Here is a 15,951-nt window from a genome sequence, read left to right as displayed (position 1 = left end):
ACGGGACTGTTCTGAGTTTGCTTTCCTTGGATCAGTGAGAAGTTTTATTGCTTAATATTGTTTGGTTTCTATTGTTTAATAAACAGGTTTCTTTCCATTTTTCTGCAAGGAGATATTTTCTCCCGAACTGGTTGGAGGGGGGAGGGGCAATTGAATCTGCTTTTGTAGAGAAGCCCCTTTGGGGGTTATCTCCCAAACTTGCCCTAAACCAGGACAAATACAGTTAGTAGCGCCCAACGCGTGGCTTGAGAAAATGGAAAAAAACCTTTTATTGATTGTAGATCTCCCTGTCCATGATGTCCACTGGTCCTGGAAGAAAAGCAAGTGCCACGGTCGGCAGACACTGGCACAGCAGCAGGACTCTGCTACCAGAACTGAGCCTGGCTGGGTCTGGGATGGAGCTTGTGCGGAGCAAAGCAGGCACAGGACAGGCTGTGGATGGCCACCAGAATGCGGTGCCCTGGGTACAATGTCCCTGAGCAGGGAGCACCCAGCCCAGCCCCAGCCTGGCAGCAGGAGACCCACTCTGCCTGTCCTGCTGCTGGCATTGGTCTTCAGCCCAAGATCACGGCCTCTTCCTCACCTTTTCAATCAATGTCCATGTCCTCAATGGACTCTTCCATATCCACATCCATCTCCTCTTCCTCATCCACATCCACGTCCATCTCTTCCTCTCCAGAGTCTTCTCCGTCAATTTCCATCTCCTCATCCATATCAATCTTTGTATCCACCTCCATCTCCTCCTCTCCATCTGGGACAGCCTGCAGATGTAGCAAAACCTCAGAGTGGGCTCCCTGTCCCACTCCATCCCCACAGAGCTCCAGCCCACCTGGGCAGGTGGGGGGTGTCCACCTCCATGGAATGGCACCATACCTCCCTCAGGACAAATGGGAGCATCCTGCAGGGCTGGATGATGAAATCCAGGCACTCAGGAGCTGTCAGGAATGATCGGGGTATGGGGGGGATAAGAGGAGTAAAAGGCGAGGGCAGGAGCAAGGTGCAGAGCGTGTCAACACAGCGGCCAACGGTTGTGTTGTGCCCTTTGCTGGGCGCTGGACGTTCCAGCTGGAGCGTGGGCTGTGACATCACAGTTCCCAGGCTCCATCTGAAGTGGACAGTGGAGACCATGGAATGATGGAGTCCCTGAATGGTTGGGCTTGGAAGGGAGCCTGAAGAAACATCTTGTTCCAAGCTGAGCAATCTTCCCCCAGAGCAGGCTGCTCAGAGCCCTGTTGCCAAGGATGGGGCATGCACAGCCTCTGTGCACAGCCTGGGCCAGTGCCCCACCACCCCCAGTGGAAAAGAGCAGCTTCCTTAGATGCAGCTTCAATCAACCTGCTGCAGCTGAAAGCCATCCCCATTGTCCTGTCAGCACAGGCCCTGCTGAACACTCTGTCCCCTTCTTTCCTGTGGGAGCCTTCCAGTCCTGCACAGCCACAGGGAGGCCTCCCAGTGTCTCCTGTCTCCAGGCTGAGCATCCCCAGCCCCACTTGCGCAGCAGTCAGTCACATCAGGGCCAGTCCAGGCTGAAGGGTAGCAAATAGCATCAGGAACTGAGAGATGCAAGCTTTAGACCCAGGTTTGCCTCTAAATGTACAAAATTAATAACAGTGGATGGGAAGATGGTGGGACACTGGTTCTGTTCTAACTGGTGATTTATTTTTCTTCTTTTCTGTCATGCTGACCCAGGTTTTTCTGTTTGAAAGGAAGCTTGGCACAATGTCCATTGTCTTCTCCATTTGTGAAACAACACGCGGAGTCTGGGCAGGCTGATGATGCAGAGCAAAACCTGAAAATATACTAGTGATCCTGAGCCTAGGGGATGCAGCTAAACCCAGCCAAAAGGAATTTCTGAAAAGCTGATCCTGGTTTAAATTATCTTGAGTTTGGCTTTGCCAACTTCACCAGTCATTTATGAAAAAGCAAACAAAAAACTCAAGCCAAATCAGACATAAACACAAACAAACAAACAAACAAACCCACGCAGCAAACCAATCAAAGAAATAGATAAAAAAAACCCCAAATAAAACCAAAGGGAATGAAGAGTTAGTACTAGTTGTGAGGATAGCACAGCAGGCAAATGGCTGCTTCCCACAGGATCATCATGAAAAGCCACATAGAACAGCTGCTCCAAAATATACCCAACAGGAGAAAAAGAAAAAGTGAGACATGGCAACTTTGGGGGCAGCTCCACATTCAGGTGAAGGATGAGCACGCAGTGGTACAGATCCAGCATTGCCCACCCTCCAGGCTGCTCTTTGCTCCTGATGAAAGACCCTTGCAGGACTGTGGCCCCTCTCAGTGCAGTGTCAGTCATTCCCAGAGCTCTCAGATGAGCCACTGGCATTTGCAGAGAGACATCCAGGCACAATCCTGCTGCCTGCTGAGCACCTGTGGAAGATCCTGAGCATCTTCATGCCTAGCAGCACAAAACAGCTCAGGATTTCTCTGAACTGCTTTTCAGGAGAGGTTTCCATATCCCCGTGAGATCTGTTCATCCCTCAACACGTCTGACTTGATGTACAATGATGCATTTGGGTTGCTCCCTTCCTCCTGTGTGCCAGTGATAAACCATCCATGGGAATGGAGGATGTTGTGTGCAGGGCAATGTATTCCTGGCTTGCCATTTTGCTTCACTCTCACTCAGCTGAACATGGTCCCTATCTAAGAAGGACTTCAGAGAAATGTGTAGGAATTTTGGCTCTGAGAGGAGCAGAAAGCATATTTTCTAGACCACATTGCCAGCAGATGCTGTTTCCCTGGCAGAACTGTGATTGACACTCATCTTCCTAGGAAGAATGTCAAGACCCATTCAGAGATCCCAGGTTCAGCTGGCCTTTGGCTTTGTCTACCTCATTTCACACATCCACTTTCAAGGGCCATTAGAAGAGGCACATGTCTGCCTTGCTACCCAGAAGTGCTGTAGTTATTCCCAGGTTAAAAAAGAAAACCAACCAAAAACTGGGTGTCCTGTGGTGTGGTAGAAATCCCATCACAGTTGTGACTCTGTGAGCAAAGACAACCGGTGCTTTTTGGGGCTGTAACAGCTGAGAGTGTGGCAGAGCAGGTTTGATATTCTTTTTAGAGTCCTGAAAACATTGTTCCCAAAACAATCTTTCTCTCCTGTCTTCTGTCATCAACTGTGGAACAGAGGAAATGGAAGGGATCAGAGGTTTGTTTAAACTTGCGCTTAATTTTAAGTCTTCAAGTAGTGTCAGCTCGATGCGTGATACTTTAGAAATTGGATGAGTAGCACCTATTTCATCGCAGCGAGAGGTGGGATTGAAGACTTCCAACAACAGAAACACTGGATGTGCAGGAGCTCAGTTTTCCACCCCTCGCACAAGTAACTTGCTGTACTATTTTCAGCAGCCTCAGCCAGATCGATTAAAATCCTGCTCCAAACAACAACAGAATGAAAATCTTCCACCAAATGGGGAAAAGGAAGAAAAGTGGGCCGCAGCCCTTTCTTCAGAGCTTGTGTTGATTTTGCCAAGTCAGATGCAAACAAGGTTTGCCATATTTCTTTCCTAGAAAAATGCAGCTATTGAATAGAAATCTATCTCTGAGGCTGCTAAGTTGAGTATGATTTTAGAGCTGGGAGGAGCAAAACAGGTTCCAGAGAAGCTGTGGTTGTGTCACCCTTGGAAGTGTTCAGGGCCAGGTTGGATGGGGCTTGGAGCAACCTTGTTAGCGGAAGGTGTCCTGAGTCTGGTGAGTCCCTGAAAAGAAACTTTTGGTTTTCCTGAAATGCTGCCTTTGCAAGGGGAGGTCACAACTACCCCACGTAATTTGAAATGCCCTGAGCAGAACCCAACTGTTTTTTCTCACAGGTGAGGAGGGATTTTCACTTGTATTTTGTGGGGGATTTTGACAGGGCAGAGCAAGAGCAGCTGAATGTGTCTGACAGGCAAAGAGGGCTAGTGTGGCAGCAGCTTAATTCCATGGAGCTTTTCCTTCTGTGATCCCGTACAACCTGAGGCAGCACTCTGGGGCTCTTGAACCTGGCAGCTGGGCAAGTTAATCATTGGAACAAGTGATAAATTAAGCTGATCCACTCTCTTGAGCATGGGTGTGATGAGCCTTAAGTAAACCTGTGAGCACTTGCCAGGATGGGAGCTTGTTCTTTGCCAGGGAGGAGGGAGAAAATATTGCTTGGAGTAAATAAAGCAACTCTGCTTCCCCTGGAAGAGGAAAAGAAGGAATTAAATATGTGAATGCTGCATGGAATAATTTGCACAAGGCTATATCTTGTCTGCTATGCAGGAATGTTCTCAATAAACCATGCTTCTCCTGACCATTATTTTTCTGGGTTTCCACCACATGATACAAGAGACTCTCAATAGACCCCTGTCTCCCCACCCCCAGCGCCGCAGCCTCCCCCAGAGGATGTTCCACGAGATCGACCCCAGAGCCTGACACGGGGACGGGGGGCCGAGGCCCTGGGGGGTGGGACAGGGGGACAGGGACCCCCCCGGCAGCGTCCCTGTGTCCCCCAGGGCCAGAGCCTGGGCCAGGGCTCCTTCACCCTGTTACAAATGAGGGCTTGAGAACACTGAAAAAATCCCAGGAAAGATATCAGCAAAAAACATATTTAATATTAAGTGACAGCACCACAAAAATTCCTCGGCAAGAGTCACTCTGCTCCTGACTGGACACTTCAGGCACACCGAGAAAACAATCCAACAACAAAACCATACCATACCAAACCAAACCCAGGCAATCAAACCAGAAATGAGTAACAAATCCGATGGAAAAGGTGGTTTTCAATCCTGTGGAAAAGAACTGTCCCTCTTGGCCAGGTGATCATTGCCAAAATTGAAGTTTCACCTCCAACATTCCCTGTTGTGACAGGCTGGAGGAGATTGTTGGCTGGAAACATCTTGTGTGTGGGGGGGGAAGAAGCAGGTCCTGCCTTGCCCTGCCCCAGAAACCCAGCGCTGCCCTGCCCTGGAACCCCAATTCCCCCAGAGCCTCTATCCCAACCCAGCAGTGGCTGCCAGTCCCTGGCACAGCACAGGCAATGCTCCACAGCCACCTCTGGAGCCCCAGCCCAGCTCCTGAGTGACCAAATGAGCCCAAGTCCCACCTGGGGGAAGGGCCCAGCAAGACCAAGGGGTATTGAAGGCTGACCACAAGGCAAGCACACATCTTGACCCTGCAGCCTCTTGGAATTTCTGTCTGAACGCTGCTGGAATCCAGGAGTTGGTATCTCTGTGTGTGCTTCTTAAATCTTATTTTTCTCTCTTTCTATGTCTACTTCTATTTCTCTCCTCTGGCGAATTTTGATGAACTTAAATTTTATCAGGCTTAGAGTTTGTCAAGTGGAATGGCCAAGCTAATGCTTCAGAAATGTTTTTTTGTTGATTGAATGTCATATTAAACCTTTTGCCATAGTTTCTCTGATTTTCTAGAGTTGCCAATAAAAGCTGCTTTGAGCTCCTCAAAATCTCTTGTACTGGTTATTTCTCCAGTGCCTCCAACTCAGAGGACACAAACAATTGTAATTCCTTTTAAATGTCTCCTTGAGACAGTTGTTTGGGGGATGGGAGTCAGGGCTTGTGTGTCCTGCTTGGCACAGCCCAGGCAGGGCTTTCTCAGCCACATTCCACACTCCATTGCCCAGCTGGAGCCGCTGGTGCCTCTGAGTTCTGCTGGCCCAGCCCCAGGGACGCTCTCCTTGTCTGCCCATTCCCCCACGGTCTCTGGGCAGGGATGGCCTCAATGGGGGCTGCTGACATCCTCAGCAACTTGGAGGCTGCTGCTGGATTTCACTGCTGCAGAGGCTTGTTCAGCCTTCAGCTCTTCAGTGCAGGAATTCAGTGTCCCAGGGCTCATTAACATTGAAAACACCTTAACAAGCCAAGCCTTTGGGAATAATTTGATTTTAGCTTTCAAATCTTGTGTGGTTAATTCAACACATTTCATAAGTGTATTCAAAGTGAACGTATAACTGAATGAATATTTACAAAGAGAGTGAGAAAACATTTTTTAGGTCCTAATTTTTTTTTCCTGATGATAAATTGATATGTGCAATCTCCAATTGGCACTGAATCCAAGTACCTCCTCATGCAGTTTGAATAGATATGAATAGATATAGCCAACACCCTTCATGGCTGACAATCAATCAGACTCTGTCCCTACCCCCTCCCCACCATTTCCCCCATCCAAGCCCTGGCACTCAGAGCAGCCTTGTGCAAATCTCAGCTCCCTCCAGCCCAGGCTGCACCTGCAGCTTTCAGCTCCTTGGCTCCAACTCCCACCTGCTTTCCTTGGAGAAGGATCTGCCTGAGACACAGAGGGATGTTCATTTATTGTCAGCCAACAAAGCCAAGGGAAGGCACAGCTCCATCAAATGCAAAAGTCATTCTTCTCCCTGGCTCTGCCCTGGCCCTGATCCCCACAGCCTGTCCTCTTTCCTTCATCCCTCCTTTCCCAGGCACTTTCTGGGACAAGGGAGCTCTGCTTTGGCTATGGAGGGAGGTCCAAGTGCAGCCACTGGAGTGGGAACCAGAACTCATCAAGTTTGTGCCCTTTGAGGGACCAGGAATTGGTGAGACTCAGAGGCACAGAAGGGTTTCTCTTGATGGCCAATATAAAATATGTGAACATGATAAAATTTAAGAAATATCAAACCCCTTCTCTAAGTACCTTGTGACATCCCAGCAACATCTGACATGTCCACCATCCACAAGGGATTGCCATACAGGAAGGATTTTAGACAGAGACTTAAGAAGAGGTGATAGAAAAGATAAAACTACAACTAAGATGCTGACTAGAGAGGTATTTAAACTTCAGAGAAATTGGGCAAGTCCCTGAAGCTCGAAGCATGAAGCCTGGGATGCACATTGGAATGACCTGAGAACAGCTGCAGGAAATAATCTGGGAGCAAGGGGAAGGACATAGATCCAGCTGCCCTAATGAAGAGATGTCCTTAGACATGGCCATTTTAACAGGAGAGCTGCAAACACCTGAAGGACGGGGTCATGAAATATTAGACTGAATATTGGTGGCTCATGTAGAGGGGAAGATCAGAATTTCTTCTCCTGCCATCAGTTGAAGAATCCAGTAGATCCAGGAAATTCCTGCTCCTCGTGGGAATACTTTGCCATTTCTTCAAAGCACTCAAGTGACCAGATAATAAAGATTCACTTGTTTATTATGAAAGTAACAAGTGTTAAAACCTGTGCCCCTTTCCAGGCAGCCATCAGCTGTGTGCCCATGAACAGGCAGTGCCACTTGTGCCCTGAGGTGCCCAGCTGGGATTGGATCTCTCTGAGAGCACCTGAGGGAGAGCAGAGCACCTTGCAAGCTGCAGGTCCCTGACAGCCCCGCAGGGCTCCTGTCCCATCAACACCTGCTCTGCTCCAGTCTGAAACAGGGCCCAGCATGGCGCTGGGATCATCAGAGAGCTGAGGTGTGTGCTGGAATTCCATGCTCTCCCCATCCTGCAGCAGCCCTGCATTTCCCTGCTCCAGCCTTGGTCTCCAGCACAGCCATGGAGGCTCTTTGGGCTCCTGACTGTTCCTGCAGCCCCCAAGGGCAGCTGAGCTCTGCCTGTGGCACAGTCAGCCCTGGCCAGCGCAGGCCATGCTCAGCAATTGCTTGTGTGTGCCTGGCCTTGCTGTCAGCCCCGGCAGTGGCTGCGTGGCCCCTTGGTGGCCCTGTGCTGGCCCAGCCATGGTGGCCCAGCCCCTGTGCAGGCCCAGCCCAGGCCAGGAGCATTGCGGCTGGGAACGGCCCCTGTGCTGTGCTGCCCACAGCAGCCTTGGGGCTCTGTGCCCCATGGCCTCCCTGCTGGGCAGCCTCTGCCAGCTCCTGCACAGCCCCTGGCACCTGTGGGCCTGCTCAGACAGCCCTGCCCCGGGCTCTGCCGGCCTCTGAGCCAGCAGAGAGGCCGGCCAGGGCTGGCCATGGCTGGGAACAGGCCCTGAGCCCCGCAGGAGGATGGAGCTGGGCCACAGCCAAACTCAGCCCAGGGCAAAGCTGGGCTCAGCAGCCAGGGCTGCCAAAGGCTGGGGACAGAGGCTGGCAGTGACAAATGTCCTGGGCCCCCTCCCTGCTCTGTCCGTGCCCCCAAGGGCACAGAGCAGCCTCCTCTCTGGGGCACTTGCCTGTTTGCAATGCCTTGCACAGGCGCTGGCCCTGCCCCACAAGGCCTGGCCTGAGTCCTGCCCCTGCATGCTCAGCCAGGCTGAGATGGACACTGATGGTTTCTGGGGCAGGCTCTCTGAGCCCAGCCCAGCTCCCTGCAAGCTCTGCCAGCTGCCCTGAGCTCTGGGCAGCACCAAGGGCCTCTCCCCAGCCCAGCCCAGCCGCCTCTGGCCCCACAGCTCTGCTCAGGCCAGGCTGCTCTGGCCACTGGCCCCACGGCCTCAGCCCCTGCCAAGGGCACAGCAGCAGCTGCAGCTCACACAGGACTCTGCCCCAGCCATGGCGGAAGGTGCTGGCACAAGGCCAAAGGAGGCTCCCTGGCTGCCCTGCTCCCCTCTGGCTCAGGTGCTGAGAGCTCTGCAGCCCCTGCTGCCATCCCATGTGCCCAGGGCAGCACAAAAGCCCTGGCCTTGGGGCCCTCAAGAGCTGCTCCTGCTCCAGGCCTAGGGCCCATCCCAAAGCTGGGGCAGCCACAAAGCTGTGCCCATTTCTGTTCATTGCTGCTCTGATGGGGATGGATCCTCAGCCACTTGGAGGCTGCTGATGAATTTTACTCCTCCGCAGGCCTCTTACTTCTTGAGCATTTCAGTTCAGGAAATCAGTGAGAAAAGCTCACAAACATTTGTTCAACATGCCCAAAGAAGAAAAGCCATTTGGAATAACAGAAGTTTTCAAGTTTTCTCTAATTAATTCGACAGATATCTGAAGTGTATTCAAAGTGTATCTACTGTCTTGAAAACAATACAGAGAGAACAGTTTCTTCTGTTTAATTTTTTTCCTGTTTATAGATTGATATCAGCAATGTCCAGTTGATATTGACCCCCAGCACCTTCTAATGCAGACTGAATAGCTATGAAAATCAAGACCCTTCATGGCTGAGAGTCAATCAGACTGTGTCTCCTGCCCCCTCCCGACCATTTCCCTCATCCAACCCCTGGCACTCCTATGGACCAGCAATGGTGTCACCAGCAGGACCAGGACAGCAATTCTTCCCCTGTGCTGGGCGCTGGTTGGGCAGCACTTTGGGTGCTGTGTCCAGTTCTGGGACCCCAAATTTAGCAAGAATTGGAGGGGCTGGAGTGTATCCAGAGAAGGGCAACAAGGCTGGTGAAGGGTCTGGAGCACAAATCCTGTGAAGAGAGGCTGAGGGAGGTGGGGTTGTTTATCCTGGAGAAGAGGTGGCCTGGGGGAGACAAGGTGGTGTCAAGGCACAGGCTGGGCTTGATGATCTCCAAGGTCTTTTCCAACCTTGCTGATTCTGGGATTCTCTGAAACCACCCTTGCAGCAGTTGCACGATGAGCCCTGGGCCTCCTCTTCAGAAGCTCCAGCAGCCCAGGTGCCTCAGCTTCTCCTGCCAGGCCCAAAGCCCGTCCTGTCAGTCCTGCAGAGCCTCTGCAGCTCCTCCTCATTGCCCAGAACAGGGAGCTCCACAGGCAGACACAGCAGCCCAGATGTGCCCCCCTGGCCTGGGCTGCCTCTGGCAAGGGAGCAGCACCAGGCACTGCGGGTGCCTGCAGACAATTCCTGCAGCACTTGGAGGATGATCCTGCTGTGCAAGGGACGTTCCCATGGTGCCAAGTCAGGAACTGCAATGGGGAGTGGGGCCAGAGAGGAAAGGGCGAACAGGGATGGGCTTTTTGCAGGGGAGGGAACAGGGGTGGGCAACAGGAAGAAATTTGTACAAAAAAAAAGGGGGATAAAAAGCAAAGGTGAAGCCAAGGAAATGCTCAGGGCAGTTCAGGGTTGGCTGTCAGGCAGCCCTGGCTCTGAGCAATAGCATCTGCAGTGGGACAGGAATCTCCCAGCTAATGGGAACAAACTTTCTGGCTGACTGCAGAGCCCAGGACAAAGCTGAGTGGTTTCCCTGCTGTCCCCCAGCCCTTCCTGGCCCCAGGGGCTGATGGCATTTGTGCTCTCTCAGGTTCATGCCCCCACTGCAGCAGCATGGGTGTGCTCCTGCCTGCTCTGTGCAATGCAAACAGGGGCTCCTGAGCCAGTGCTGCCGTGGCTGTGCCTGCAAGAATGCGGCACCTCTGTGAGCTGGGGGAGAGGCCAGGGCTGCAGAGGGGGGATGTTGTTGGCAGCTCCATGTGGACGCTCTGGGACGCTGCCCTGGGCTGTGCAGCACCCTGGGGATGGATCAGCCCCTGCTCTGCTGCTCCTTCCCGTCTCCCCAGGGCCCTTGCAGAGCCCCAGCCATGCTGTTTGCCCCCAGCCTGCCCATGGCCAGCCTGGGGCTGCTCACCCTGGGGCTTTTCTGTGCTGAGCATTGGCCTGGCCGTGTTCTTGAGAGAGCCTGGGCAAGGAGCCTGCAGCCCCCAGGGCCTGGCCTGAGGCGTCAGCGCTGCCCCAGCAGTGCCCATGGCCTGTCCCTGCTGCAGCCCCGGCACTGCCACCCCCAGGACTGTGCCCGGCCCCGAGAGCACTCAGGCCCTGCAGCAACACCAGGGCCACCAGGGCAGCGGGGCAGGGCCACGGCAGCAGCACTGGCAACACCAAGTGCTGCTGCTGCTGCTGCTGGGCACAGCTGCTGTGCCAGCACTGATCTGCCCCAGCTCTGCACACCGACATTGCTGCTGCAGCTCCAGAGAAGGCAACAAAAGGGCATCTCTGCAGAAAACTCTGCTGAGAGATCCTTTAGTTCCTTTAAGACCACCAAGAGCGCAGCCCCTCATTGTCACAGTCTGTGGCCACAGGGCAGGTGAAGAAACAAAATGAGAAATGGCTCCAAGAATGAGATTTCTTTGTGGACAATCTGAAAATTGTAAAACCAAGAAAATGAATGTCCAAAACAAAACCAACAAGACGTATTGAAAATGCCTTTTATTAGAGGTGGTTTGCTGAAATTGGCCATCAGTTTAATGTTCCTTAAAGCATCCAGTCATCAGTCTCCACATAGCAGCCTTGAGCTCCTGGTTCCTCAGGCTGTAGATGAGGGGGTTCAGGACTGGAGGCACCACCGAATACAGAACTGACAGGGCCAGATCCAGGGATGGGGAGGAGATGGAAGGGGGTTTCATGTGAGCAAATGTGCCAGTGCTGAGGAACAGAGAGACCACAGCCAGGTGAGGGAGGCAGGTGGAAAAGGCTTTGTGCCGTCCCTGCTCAGAGGGGATCCTCAGCACAGCCCTGAAGATCTGCACATAGGAGAAAACAATGAACACAAAACAACCAAAAGCTAAACACGCACTAACTGCAATGAGCCCAAGTTTCCTGAGATGGGATTTGGGGCAGGAGAGCTTGAGGATCTGTGGCACTTCACAGAAGAAATGACCCAGGGCATTGCCATGGCACAGGGGCAGGGAAAATGTATTGGCTGTGAGCAGCAGAGCATTGAGAAAGGCACTTGCCCAGGCAGCTGCTGCCATGTGGGCACAAGCTCTGCTGCCCAGGAGGGTCCCATAGTGCAGGGGTTTGCAGATGGACACGTAACGGTCGTAGCACATGATGGTCAGGAGGGAAAACTCTGTTCCAAGGAAGAAGATAATCAGAAAAACTTGTGTGGCACATCCTGTGTAGGAGATGTTCCTGGTGTCCCAGAGGGAATTGTGCATGGCTTTGGGCACAGTGGTGCAGATGGAGCCCAGGTCGCTGAGGGCCAGGTTGAGCAGGAAGAAGAACATGGGCGTGTGCAGGTGGTGGCCGCAGGCTACAGCGCTGATGATGAGGCCGTTGCCCAGGAGGGCAGCCAGGGAGATGCCCAGCAAGAGGCAGAAGTGCAGGAGCTGCAGCTGCCGTGTGTCTGCCAATGCCAGCAGGAGAAAGTGGCTGATGGAGCTGCTGTTGGACATTTGCTCTGGCTGCACATGGGGATCTGTGAAAAAAGTATTCATGTAATAGTTCAGTTTTGAGAAGGGTTTAAATATCCCAGCACAGCTTGGGGGCACTTTCCCCCCACTGCCTGCCCAGGGCTCTGCAGCCAGGAGCTGTCCCTGCCAGCAGCTGCTTTCCTGTGCCCAGGACTGGGCCCTGCCAGTGCTGCCAGAGCCCAGCCCAGCCCTGGGGGCTCAGCTCTGCCCTGCAGACCCCTCCCAGCTCTGGCAATGCTCAGGGACAACTCTGGCTCTGCAGGCTCTGATGGCAGCATCCATGTTACCCTGAGCAGGCTGGAAAAGCGACACTGATGGAGCCTCTAAGGTGCCCTGTACTGATTTCTCACAGCGCTGGGTTTATTCAGATCTGACAGAAAATTTCTTTTATTTTTCTCCACCTGAACTGAGAGATGAATATTTATGTGGAATTTCCCATTCAGGCAACACACAGCAGTAGATTAAAAAAGCAGGACTGTCCCTTTTATGCAGCCCCTGCCTTGCTGTGCTCCCTGTATAATCTACTTTGAAAAGTTCTGTAGCTAAATGTCATGCTAGTGGCAGTCCTGAACAATGCAGCATCCTCCCCACACAAGGAGAACACTTCCAAGCCTTACCAGCTCTCTCCTTCCACCCCGATCTTGTCCCCCAGTGCTGGGAGCAGCTGCCAGGGCTGGCTGAGAGCTGTCCCTAGCAGGCAGCAGAGTCCCTGCCCCAGCACAGCATCCTGGGCTGCAGGAGCCTGCTCTGCAGGACAGCCCTGGGCACGCCTGGCTGCTCTGCACAAGAGAGAATCAGAGAATGTACTCACAGGGTCTGTAGGCATTGGGATGTTCCAGCTTTAGGAGATCACTCCAGGAGCTGCAGCTGCATTGTCCTGCAGCCAGAGGTTCCTGTGCCAAGGGCTGGCAGTGATTCTGCCCCAGGCACTTCTCAGCACCTTCCCAGCCCTGACTGATTGAAGCTCTCTGTGCCTCTGGGCTGTGCCCGGGGTGGCTGCAGGCAGTGCCTCAGCCCTGCTGGGCTGGCAGAAGAGCTGCTCATCAAGAGAAATGTGCTTTTGAAGCTCTTCTTGGTTACCAGGAGCTGCCTCTGTGCCAGGAGCCCAGCCCAGCTCAGCAGCACAGACACAGCACAAGGACTTTAATGAGCCTCTGGGGCTTTGTGCTCAGGCCCTGAATATCAGTCCCTGAGAGGCAGCTGAAGAAACCTCTCCAGACCTCCAAGTCACAATCCAACTCCAAAGTTCCTTGGACTTTTAATGGGTCCCACTGAGGGACACGACTGAGAAAGTGTCCCCAGGCCCCAGGCAGAGCAGAGAACTGGAGGCAGTGATGACAGGTGGGGACCAAGAGAAGCCAGGTCTTGGTGCCCTGGGGCACAGCAGGGTCTGTGCCACCAAGGGCTGGGAGGAGACACCTTGTCCTGAGGCCCTGGGGCCTCCTGGCACAGCCCCAGCCAGGCTGGGCACCGTCAGCCCCTTGTCCTGCCCTCAGCATCTCCCCCTAGCCCACATCCCAGTGGCCTCAAGGATCTGCTGGAAGGAGTCCCTGGGGAGCCTTGCTCAGGAATGGCCCTGGGGGCTCCTGAATGCTCCCAGGGACTGCAGGTTTTTCCAAGGAGTTTGGATTTGGCTTTTGCCTTGGAGTCTCTGAGAGGTTTGTGCAATCATGGCCTCCAATTATCTGCTGTAATTAGTCCCTGGAGAGGCTTTGTCAGTAACAACACTCCGTGGGGTTCATTAATGCTTTCAGGTACTTCAGTTATTTTAAGGTACTTGGTTTTTCCCTTTTGATACAGACTCTGTGAGAAGTTTGTGCAATCATGGCCCCAATTATCTGCCTTAATGAGTCCCCTGAGAGCTCTGTGCTGACACTCAGTGGGGCTCATTAATACTTTGAGATACTCAATGTTTTTAGGGCACTTTGAATTTTCCTTTCCACACTGAGTCTTTCAGAAGTTTTTGTGCCATCCTGGCCTCCAATTCCATTCTCCAAGGAGTCCAAGAGGAGCCTGTGTTTGGCATGGACCTCAGTGGGACCCATTCATGCCTTGAGACACTTTAGGTTTTCTTCTTTCTTGGACTCGTGGAAAGGTTTGTGCAATTTCCTCTCAGGCCCTGTGGTTCAAGGGATCAGCTCCAAATGCACCACTGGGCTCATTTATGATCAAGTAAGTCCTGACAAACTACGGCTCTGCCTTGATTTCCCTCTGGTCTCGGGCAGTGCATCAGGAAGTTTTCCTGCTGGAGAAATATTTCAAAGATCTTCTAGGAAATATGTATTCCTATTTTAAAGGATGTCTTTTATTATTTTTCTTATTACACCAGACGTGACTGCAGCATTTTGTGACTGATATTGATCCAGGGACTCTGTGAAGGAGGTCTGGCCTGGTCAAAGGAGCTGTGCCTTGAGATCTGACCCAGTGTGGGCAACCTTGCTCCACATTCCCCAAGCCCATCCTGTGTCTTCTCATTCACCTGGGACCTGCTTTGCTTGGAGATGTGACTGCACACAGCCAAAGAGCGGTTTTGTCTTTTTAATTCTTTGAAGCAATCTAAATCTCCTGAGTTTCCCTATTGAAAAAAGACACCCTCCTGAAGGCTGTGCCATGCCCAAGGTTCCACCGAGAGCACTCCAGACCTGCCCTGTGGCAGCTCTGAGGGTGGATCATCATCCCAGCCTGCACTGGGCCATTGCAAAGGATTGTTGCCATGGACACTGCACTGACCCCACTGCTGGCTTTGGGTGCCATGGCAACCCTCATCAGCTCAGGTTTCCTTGGAAACCATCCCAAGGAGCCATTTCTGCAGCCAGGTTCCATGGCCACTTGCCTGCAGAGCTGTTGCTGTCCTTGGCTGCCACGGCAACCCTCAGGACAAAGCAGTGCCAGGGCTGTTCCAGGGACAATTGCAGTGACACTCGTTGGTGCCACCAGGTGCCATGGCAACGGCCACAGGGACCGGTTCCTTAGTTTGGTGCCATGGCAACCAAGGCCTGGAGCCATTGTGATGGTTGGTTGCCATGGAAACCTGCCCTAGGCCCCTTGCTCAGGGCTGCTGTCACTGCCCAGAGCCAGAGGGGATCCCTTGCTGGGGGCTTGTGCCATGGCCACCTGCCCTGTGCCGCGCTGGCCGCTCAGGCACCAGGAACCAGCAGCAAAGGGCACTGCCAGGGCCAAAGGCCAGCTCAGCCAGACAGAAAGGGGCAGTGCTGGCACTGTTTCCATGGCAGCCCTCACTGGGGGTGACACCTGGGTCACCTGTCCTGGCAGCTGCCATGGAAAGCCCTGGCAGGGACTGAGGGCACAGACACTGGCACTGAGACACTGCTGGGCCAGGTGCTGAGCACAGGGCTGAGCACGCAGAGATGGTTTTGTTCTTGCTGAGCTGCAACAGAGCCAAGGCCTGTCCTGCCCCTCCTCCAGCCACGCTGGGCAGGGGCTGGGGCTGTGGGGGAGCTTGGCAGGGGACACAGCCAGGACAGGTGACCCCAACTGACCCTGGGGATACCCCAGACCACAGGACATCATGCTCAGTGTATGAAGTGCGGGGAACAAGGAGGAAGGGGGGAATTTTGGAGTGAGGGTTTTTGCCTTCCCAGGTAACTCTTAGGCAACAAGGAGCCCTGTTTCACCACTGGGCAGGGTCAGTACCAAAGACACAGACACCAACTTAAGGAATACTGTAATTTATATAATGCACAGCTGCAAAGAATTACAAAAGGATAATCTCAGCAAAGCACATGATGATTAGCAAAGAATTACAAAAGAAGCTCAGCAATCCATCCAGTCATTACTAACAAAGATTGCCTGCAGTGATTAAAGAAAGATCCATCACCAGTTACCCTCAGACTTTACCATCACCCAGATCCACACATCAGCTGGGGCAGACAAGGACTGCAGAGCCACTCCCAGACACTGGGAATTCCTGCAGGTGCCTCCACCTTTGCAGGCAAGGAGCCTCCAAGCCCGCTGTGAGAGGACACA

At 53.0% G+C, this 15,951-nt stretch overlaps 1 protein-coding gene and 1 long non-coding RNA gene across 2 annotated transcripts; one reads left to right on the top strand and one right to left on the bottom strand.

The window, feature by feature from the left end:
* Positions 1-1,118: 1,118 nt before the first annotated feature.
* Positions 1,119-4,440, top strand: LOC135298399 (uncharacterized). The gene is made up of 3 exons (XR_010360377.1): positions 1,119-1,579; positions 1,690-3,512; positions 3,596-4,440. It is a non-coding gene; the product is annotated as an uncharacterized LOC135298399 (long non-coding RNA).
* Positions 4,441-11,013: 6,573 nt separating this feature from the next.
* Positions 11,014-11,946, bottom strand: LOC135298378 (olfactory receptor 14A16-like). Its single transcript, XM_064415949.1, has one exon. The coding sequence runs from the start codon at positions 11,944-11,946 to the stop codon at positions 11,014-11,016; it is 933 nt and encodes a 310-aa protein (XP_064272019.1).
* Positions 11,947-15,951: the final 4,005 nt, after the last annotated feature.

This window comes from Passer domesticus, chromosome 4 (assembly GCF_036417665.1).
Source record: "Passer domesticus isolate bPasDom1 chromosome 4, bPasDom1.hap1, whole genome shotgun sequence".
NCBI classification, from domain to species: Eukaryota; Metazoa; Chordata; class Aves; order Passeriformes; family Passeridae; genus Passer; species Passer domesticus.
Note: the sequence above shows the minus strand (reverse complement) of the source record. Positions and strands in the feature narration are given on the sequence as shown.